Raw genomic sequence first — 10,000 nt, forward strand, 5'->3', positions numbered from 1 at the left:
GTTAAGTTTAGTTTATATTGGGTTACGTTAGGTTAGGTTAAGTTTATATTAGGTTACGTTAGGTTAGGTCAGAGACCAACTATATTCTACTTGGAATATCAACACGCTCAACTACCCTTCCTCCTATATCCTTAGGACTGAGATTGAAAATTTCCTTAGTTTTTTTTTTTTTTTTTGGGGGGGAGGGCTACAGTATATCTTACCAATTTTCTGACCAGCAGGCCTTCTGGCTAGTGCTCTTTCTGACTACAAGAGACTGAGTTTAGGGTTGGATCCCTTAATCCAGCGTTTCCCAACCTGGGGTGCTGAAATCAATAATTATCATAGGGGGTGCTGGGAAGTGATGCACACAAAAATCACATTGATATATGTATCATTGATTACCTAGTTGTGCATATTTGACTTTTCCCATGCTATTCTATTTTTCTCGGGTGTTCATATTTTTTCTACAAATAATATTGTCAATTTGTTTCAGTTCTAAGGAATCGAGAAAATAAGTCATCAAGCAGTAAACTTTACTTTCTTTTGTCCTTCTAATAACAACAAGATAGGGGTGCTGAACTGCTTAGATATGACAACAGGGGGTTGCTATGGTCGGATAAGGTTGGGAAACGCTGCTTTAGTCCTTCCAACAGAAACGTTGGAGGAATCCAAGGATATTGTTAGATTATAGGGGAAGTGCATTGTGAAGTATGGACAAAAGGATTCTTCAGAACGAAAGTGAGTATTTTATCTAGCCTAAAGTCTCGCGATCTTTCTTTTCAACAAAGAGGCACACTTGTCACACACCTGGATGAGCTTAGTAGCAATGCCTTTCCCGCCATAGTTTTCATCAACTCCAACAGCGACAAATTCCATTATCTTGTCCACGTTTTCTGTCTCAAAGAAGTTCTGGCATGCTTCCAGTTCACACAGGATGTGGAAGAAAATATCCAGCTGTCGGTAAAATTTAAGTTTATTTATTATTTTGGAGCCAAGACGTGTCATCAACCTTCTGCAAATCTTTTAAAAACAGTTTAACAGATAAGGGGCAAATTGTTAAATCTAAATTATATCCTTGGACAAATATTACATTACCAATTATAAGAGATTAAACGAGCCTCGGAGATCACTAATTTGAATGGTGACCCAAATGGACAAGTGAATAAATGGATAAAAAAGTGGATTAAAAAGTGGAAAAGTTGTACGATGCATGAGAGAGAACTAGATTTTTTTTTTTTTTTTTTTTTTTTATAAAAAAGGGAGAAAGTCGTGTGTGCACAAGAATGGATAATCTTACCGGAATATTTTATTTGGAAGTGTGTGATATGTAGTAGGAATAGAAATATATGCATACAATCAGTGAGGAATGGGACCGGCGTGAGTGAACAAACGCTTTCCCTGGCGTATGCCCTCAATTGATGGTTATTTATTACACAATGGATACGTTCTATATGATAGAAAATTTTAATTTGCAAAGTGTCGCAAGTGTTTATAAGGGACAGGAGTGTCTGTTGGAAGTAGTCAAGGGAACACAGAGGAAGAACAAACAACAGCAGGCCTACTGGTCCTAACGAGGTTGTTTATGTTTACTATACTAAGCTACAGTTAAGAAAACAGGGTAGAAGATGAACTAACACTACTGCTACCACTATCCTGTCCAATTACAATTAAATACAGGGCTGTCAGATCTTTTATTGCAAAAGATAATATTTCATTTGTGGATTAGAGCACACAACTCGTGGAGCAATTGGTATAGTTCCCGGCTGCCACTACGGAGGTCCTGGTTCGAATCCCGCTCAGGGCTGAAATAATTTCTGTATCGCTGCGTTGCGGGTTGTTACTCCAACTCTCGTGGGCGGGGAGTTGGATGTGTCTGTGTGTGCGTGTAAAGTCACAGTATTACCCATAGATCGGCCATATACGAGCTCTGAGCTCTCTTCCGGGGAGAAAATAGCTGTCGATCACGGGTCCAACACGTGATCCAAAGAGTGGGAGGGTTGGTGATAGTGTCAGGCTACATCAACACTGTGCGATTACCGCCATGGCTGTTGACCGTGCATATGGTTGGGGTGGTGGTGTAGTTTAAGCTTTAATGGTCCAATGCTGGACCGGCCTGTCCCCTGAGGAACGATACAGCCTCTGTACTACACCGCTCTGGCATAATCAGGTTTTTGGTATGGTGAGAAGTTCATGTGAAACGTCTTTTGGTGTGTTGAAATGTCTGTGGTTTGTGAATGAAGTGTAATCAGGTCAACCATATTGATTAAGTGCTTGTATATATATACACACGACGCTGGGCTACCGCACCTCTGATTCCGCCGTTGTGGAGGGTGGATTGGAAAAGCATGAAAGTGTTTTGCACTTATGCAAGAGTACCAGGGAGAGATTTGGAATCGATAGGTAGCAACCTGGACGGAAACAGCACAGGACTGAAGGGCATGGAGAGGATCACTGTTGGCGGACCACAATCTACCTGAGGTTCAAGATCCACCGGAGTGGGTGAGTGAGTGAGTGAGTGAGGTGGGAACAGAAACACATGGGAAGGACGCCAGTTTAAAAAGAAAATGAGACATAGATATGTATAAGAAAAGATTAACTGTTTTGTAAGAAAACTCCACATACTTTTTCATTCCCTTGTGTATCGTGGCCTCCGAATGTGAGTCCGTCGTCCCGTGAGACGAATTTTGATAAGCGGCAACCCACTATCTTATTTCCATTGGCCTTGTCCCTGCAAAGATAAGAAGCTCCACACGTGGCCCATGTCTTAATCGCCACATTTACCCAATTTCGGTGATCTTCTGAAGTCAAGTGAAGGCCAACAGTCTGAAAAAGATATTGTCGGTAAGATATATCTAATAAAAAAAATCGGGGCACATGAAGAATTGTCATCCCAGAATGCCCACATGAAGAATCGTCACCCCATGAGATCCCACCTGAAGAACTGTCACCCCATACGCCGAATATCAACAGTGGAATAAAGATTATTTTAGCTTAGATTAGGTTACGTTACGTTACGTTACGTTACGTTACGTTAGATTAGGTTAGGTTACGTTAGGTTAGATTAGGTTAGGTTACGTTAGGTTAGGTTTGTTATGTTACGTTAGGTTAGGTTGAATGAAGGTTATGATTATTGTCATCAACTTATACAGGCGAAGAATCGTAAACCCAGGGTGGCCCACATGAAGAATTGTTGCCCTGTCGAAGTCTGGGGTGACGATTCTTTATGTCCACCGTCTCCCAAAAGATATCTTATCCTGTGTTGCTTAGTAGGAAAGTGCCTAACACTACAATAAGAATAAAGTAGTTTTGAAGCCTAATTATGATCGTCTTATTCAACACTGCAAATACTACCACACCGAAGTAATTGCATTGAAAAGTTTAAATACATTAATGTTGCGTTTTAAGCCTTAGTCATATGACTAAGAAATTTTGCATCTTATCTTGGCTCCTCCTAGATGACGAGTCATCCCTGCATCTTGCCCATTGCCCTGAGTCAGAAACAATGCAGCAAGACACAGCACTCAAATATCCACTTGTAAAAAATTACTGATAAAATATAACCATGGTGGGAGATTTTAACTGTAGAAAGGTGAATCGGAAGGAGTGGAAAATAGGCAGAAATGAGGAACCTTGCGATAATACAGCAATTAACAATGTAGTGACCCAACGGATCAAGGAAACAACAAGATGTAGTGATAAAACTCCCCTAACAAGATTGAGTCCACAGGTTAAAAACTAATCTAGTTAACCTTTAGAATACCAATGTTCTATAGGGAAAGGTGATCATGTACTCGAACTCCACATGTCAATAGGAAATATCAAAATAGTCTTTTTAACATTTTAGTCTCTCCCTCTCGTTCTTGGCACATATTTCTTCACACCTGAATTGTAAAAATCCAGAATGATTTCTCATTTCTTATGTGTTTCACATGTCTATCTGAATTCCTTCCACTCCGTTTTCTTCAAAGAATTCTTCAGTCCTGTAATATTTGGTAGAGTTGAAACTTTGATTTTGAAATAATTAATAGAAAATGAAACTTAGTGAACAATAAGAAGTAAAACATGCTCAAAGTCCACCAGAGGAGACTTCATCCTTGTTGGAGGGCGGAAAATGAATATCAAGATTGTAAGAGACACAAGAAAGATTCCATGCAGGAACAACGAAAAGGCGAGCGAAGAAAGAGCTGTTAAGATAGGACTGAGCAGTGGGAAACACAGAGCTGAGAAACCTTGGAGCTGATAATCCTTATCGTGGCTACTTTCACTCCCACTAGTACAGGTGTCGATGTTTTGGAGAAAGCCCGGAGACTGCGGCGAACTGTAGAGCGGCAGTGGCCACATGTCCGTCGAGACCACCAGACACAACCTGACTCACTACTGACATGTCAGATCTGTGGCAGAGAATGCGGATCAAGAATAGGGCTCCTAAGTCACACCAGAGCCATGAAAGGCGACACCAACATCTACACAGACGAGACACTCGTCTTTTATTCTTACATCATTTGGAAGGGAACATCATATGTCGTCTTTGGAAAGTAAGGATTGCATTGATGACGATGATGATCAGTTTCATAAACGAAAAATAGGAAGCTGGTTCAAAAGTCATGGGGTGATTACGTATGAAGAATGTGGGTTGGGTATGAAATGGTAAAGTTAGAAAGTTTATCTGAAAATTAGTGGTCTTGATTACCATGAACCAATTCGCTTAAACTAGAGAGGGTAAATTTATGTACCGTGGGCTCCCGAGTAAAGAAGCTTCTTCCCAAGAAGTCTGCGAGTTCATCACAATCTTCCAACTTGGTAACTTCATAACATAGATCTGCCATCTTTCTTGGTTAGTCCTCCTGATCAGGTCATGGGAAGAAAAAAAAAAATACGGTTGATAAATATGACATACAAAGGGAACTTTGGACACTTGTAATAGAACCAGAAATCACTCCCAAAAGTCTATGAATAATTAAGCAAATCATATTTTTGTATATTCAGTTACACACATCAGGTTGCAATAGAAAATGACATGTAAACACAAATCACCATAATATTTTCACATCTAAAGGGAACTTTGTCCCAATATATTTAACACTGGCATAGATGAATAGCCAGAGGAAGCTGGGGCCTGCATCTCCTGAGGCGAAACAAGAGAAGAAGATTTTGCCTCCATATGTTCCCGTTAAATCGTTACACACATTCCCCAGTTTTTCCATTTTATTACCACTTTATCCTCTGAGAAGAATGTACCCTACAAATCATCAGAATTTATTACAATAGTCATTCGAGAGTTTATAAGTTTATTATTGTCACAAGCAGCGTGAACTATTCCCAAAACACCGTCAGCAAAGAATCTCAATTTAAAGAAAAGGCTCAGGCAATTTTTATTTAGTATTAGATTTATTACATTTATGCTTTGTAGCCTTTTTATTATGTCAAGGCAGACGCCTCGACATAATATTATGCACTAGTCATGTCTGAACTTTTCCTTATGAATTTTGCAAAATTTGAACTTTTCCTTATGAATTTTGTAAAATTCAAGCTAAGGGTATTTAGTTTCAGGTTCCACAGACGAGAACCACACCAATGGACTTGGTTATAGCAATACTAGAAATGTGGTAAAGGAGACCGATTGCATCCTTGCTAGTGCTCATTGAGGCTTCTCCCGTCATCCGGGAGGAGCCAAGAAGAGAGGGAGGGAGGGGTGGTGAATGGGAGTGGAGTATGTGGGGGTGGAATGGGTGGAATGGGTGGAAGTGGATTTATGCCTTTGACTTTGGCTACCTCCCTTATAAGAGGGGAAAACCCCTGGTATATGTATGTATGTAAAATAGAGAAGATGTATACAAAAATCAACGTTATTTTCTACCTTTCAGTCAATTTTGTTTAATTTCGTAAAATACAATTTTATCTTATGGCTTATCATTGGTTATATTTTGAATTACATATATATGGGGATGCCAAAATGTTGTAAGTGTTAAGGGTTTCTAAGGGTCTCAATCTGGATGGGAGATTACTGCTGGAGCATTAAACGAGATTGCCCTGAGACAATTCCCAAACTCAAGATCTTCAAGCCCAAATTCCTGACTTAATAGACTGTAATTGAACTTTGTCTCATTATAGTAACTTATATCTTATCTACCAATCAGTTTCATATAAACGATGACCTTTGCTTACAAGGGAAAGTGTTTGGAATTTTGTTGTTGAATAAATGGAAGCTAAATTGCATTTTTTTATCACCCAGCTAATCTAAAGAGAGTTCAGTCACATATTTCTGTAGATAGGCTAAGACGTCAGTGAAATGAAGACGAAAATTTTAGATTTTGAAACACCTTGATTGCAAAACAATATATATATATATATATATATATATATATATATATATATATATATATATATATATATATATATAAAGAATCAGGTCTCAAACCAAGATACTCAAATTAGCTAATACAAAGAGTTGATACCATTTCAATATATATACATATATATATATATATATATATATATATATATATATATATATATAAAGAATCAGGTCTCAAACCAAGATACTCAAATTAGGTAATACAAAGAGTTGATACCATTTCAATATATATATATATATATATATATATATATATATATATATATACAGACGCTCCTCAACTTACGTTTTAGTTACGTTCCGAACGGCCGAACGTAAGTTGAAAATGAACGTAAGTTGTTACTGTACTATACATCCGTAAATTCTATTACCGTATCTTATAAAACACCCCTAAATCATTAATTATACACATAACATTGTAAAATAATAACATTAATTTCAAATAAATTAAATTCAAGCAACATAAATTGAGATGGTGGAGGAGGAGGGGGAGGAGGAGGATGAGGATGAGGCAAGGCATGTTCAGTTTGGCGTATCTGCAATGTAAAAAATGGACGCAGCGTCATGCGCAAGTATCGTTTGAACTACGGAGAGCGCGCTAAACTAAGAAATTCACTCAATTTTTTTTTTTTTTTTTTTTTACAATTTTTTTCTTTTTACAGTCAGTTCAAACGTAAAATCGAAAAAACGTAAAACGAATGAACGTAAGTAGAGGAGCGTCTGTATATATATATATATATATATATATATATATATATATATATATATATATATATATGTATATATATAAAGAATCAGGTCTCAAACCAAGATACTCAAATTAGGTAATACAAAGAGTTGATACCATTTCAATATATATATATATATATATATATACATATATATATATGTATGCATATATACAGGGTGTTTAAAAATGTACTCACTTTTTGACAGACGATTATTAATATGTCCCCCCCCAAAAAAAAAAAAAAAAAAAAATGTACTCATTCTTTGACTTCCCAGTACTCATGCAATTTGTGTTCAAGCAGGTGTTTTTTTTATATAGATACAATCCGAAGGGATTAAATCAAATTCAGGAAACTAAAGTGTTGTATAGATTATTATTTGATGTCATTTAAAATTATCTAATGTTCTCTCTCATTCCTGCGTGTTCGCAAATGTTCAAACTGGTTTCCATTATTTTCCAAACACAGCTGATAACGTACAACAATGGATTCGACACCATTGCCAAACATTTCGTTTGGAATTGCAAGACGTTGTCTTCGGATTTCATTTTTCAAATCATCGATAAGTCATTGGTTTTGCGATATCCCCATAAAAAGAAATCCATTTGCTTGAGGTCTGGAGAACGTGCAGGACATTCAGCGCTACCTCGTCTCCCAATCCATTTGTTTGAATGTGTTGCATTGTGGGTAATGCCGTGCATCCCGATGGTAGAGAGGAGGAGTTACATCTTGCTGGAAGTAAATCTCCTCGTCCCCAAACATCTCTTCAATTCTTGGACCGACAATTTCCATCGGTAAATTTAAGTAAACTGGGCCACTGACAGTTTGGTAAAAAAGAAAAAAAAGAAGAAAAAAAGAAGAAAAAAAAAATGGTCCAATGATGCCCAATGCTGACATCCCACACCACACTGTAACGCCTGGTAAGTTCAAATGGTGTTCCATAGTAAAATGTGGATTTTCAAAGACCCATTATGTGCAACTGGATCAGTTAACCGACCCAGTTGCAAATACTGGGCCTTTGAAAATAATGGAAACCAGTTTAAACATTTGCGAACACGCAGGAATAAGAGAGGGCATTAAATAATTCTAAATGACATCAAATAATAATTTCTACAATTTTTTCTTAATTTAATTCAACCCCTTCGTATTGTATCTATGTCAAAAACACCTACTTGAACACAAATTGCATGAGTACTGGGAAGTCAAAGAGTATTTTTTTTTTTTTTTTTTACATATTAGTAATCGTCTGTCAAAGAGTACATTTTTTTGAACACCTTGTATATATATATATATATATATATATATATATATATATATATATATATATATATATATATATATATATATATATATATATATATATATATATATGGGAATGGGGTTGGGGGAAACACGGGACTTTATCTGAATATCTATTTTATTCCTGTAATAAACACGATATTCAGATAAAAACCCTTGATTCCCCCTCCACCTTTCCCAAAATTTGTCCCAATGTCTCTACATATATATATATACATATATATATATATATATATATATATGTATATATATATATATACATATACATACATATATATATATACATATATATATATACATATACATACATATATATATATACATATATATATATATATATATATCGGTGTTATCTTCATGGTCACCTACTCCCCAACTGTACTTTTCTTATCGATCTGTTGATAAAAATATCTATTCTTAAAGAAACGAGCTCTTATCAGGTCACGTGGCATGTCGAGATGTAAGCCAGGGTGATGCAACCTGGACATCTCTGTATGATTATCACCATAGCTGGGCGCGTTCCTCGGTGCATTCCGCTTTAGTTTGGCCGCGGTTAGCGCTCCCAAACTATTAAAGCAATATATGTGCCGGCATAGGATGTGGCCTACCGGACTTTTATTTCGGTATGAACCTGTTTCTTATGCTTTGATATTTTGGGAGCTCTAACTGCGGCCAAACTAAAGCGGAACGCATCCAGGAACGCGCCCAGCTTTGTTGATCACCACACTCCGCACCAACTCAATAATGAATTTTATCCACCTGATCCAGAGCTGACCTGCCCGGATTGTGGATGGATAAGCGGGTCAAGAATTGTGCTCCACAGTCACCTCCGTTGGCATCAGCCCCAAAGACCTCAACGTCACCAACCAGCTTCACCCACAGCACCACACTTCACCGGGGCACCGTCGTCGTTGATCTCGGCACTAATGGATACATGAATGTATTGTTCTGTTTTGGTGTTCTCACGCGTTTTCCCACAGCAACAATTCTGCCCTGATTTTGCGACAAAATATTCTGCGAGCTGCATTACAAAAGCAAATAAAAATAAGAGAAAGCACATAAATAATAACAATAATAATAATAATTAATAATATTAATAATAATAATAATAACAATAGTAATAATAATAATAATAATAATAATAATAATAATAATAATAATAATAATAATAATAATAATAATAATAATGATGATGATAATGATAATAATAATAATAATAATAATAATAATAATAATGATAATAATAATAATAATAATAATAATAATAATGATAATAATGATAATAATAATAATAATAATAATAATAATAATAATAATAATAATACATACATACATATACCAAGGCTTTTCCCCCTTACTAGGGAGTTAGCCAAAAATGAAAAGGCATAAAATCATTCCCACCCATTCCATCCCTGAAAACACTCCACACCCCTCCACTCTCCCTCCCATCTTAGCAACTCCTAGATGACGGGTCATCCCTGCACCCTGTCCACTGCCCTGGGTCAGAAGCAGTGTCGCAAGACACAGCACATCCACAGCAAGGACGCTTCATTAAATCGGCGACCCCCCCTCTCCGTCCCCCCATATAAAGGAGAGGACAGGGAGAAATCCCTTCGGGCTGCGTCAAAATTTTGCT

The 10,000-nt window shown here is 36.8% G+C and overlaps 1 protein-coding gene across 1 annotated transcript in view; it reads right to left on the reverse strand.

Moving 5' to 3' along the window:
- LOC143020808 (arylalkylamine N-acetyltransferase-like 2) overlaps positions 1-10,000 on the reverse strand; it is a 15,984-nt gene that overhangs the window by 1,616 nt on the left and 4,368 nt on the right. The window contains exons 2-4 of the mRNA XM_076177586.1: positions 4,716-4,826; positions 2,605-2,805; positions 790-936 (exon numbers count right to left, since the gene is read on the reverse strand). Of these exons, the coding sequence (XP_076033701.1) occupies positions 790-936; positions 2,605-2,805; positions 4,716-4,808 (441 nt within the window). The 5' untranslated portion in view covers positions 4,809-4,826. The remainder of the gene's footprint in view (positions 1-789; positions 937-2,604; positions 2,806-4,715; positions 4,827-10,000) is intronic.

Source organism: Oratosquilla oratoria, chromosome 40, assembly GCF_046742065.1.
Source record: "Oratosquilla oratoria isolate Oo_2021 chromosome 40, ASM4674206v1, whole genome shotgun sequence".
Classification (NCBI taxonomy): Eukaryota; Metazoa; Arthropoda; class Malacostraca; order Stomatopoda; family Squillidae; genus Oratosquilla; species Oratosquilla oratoria.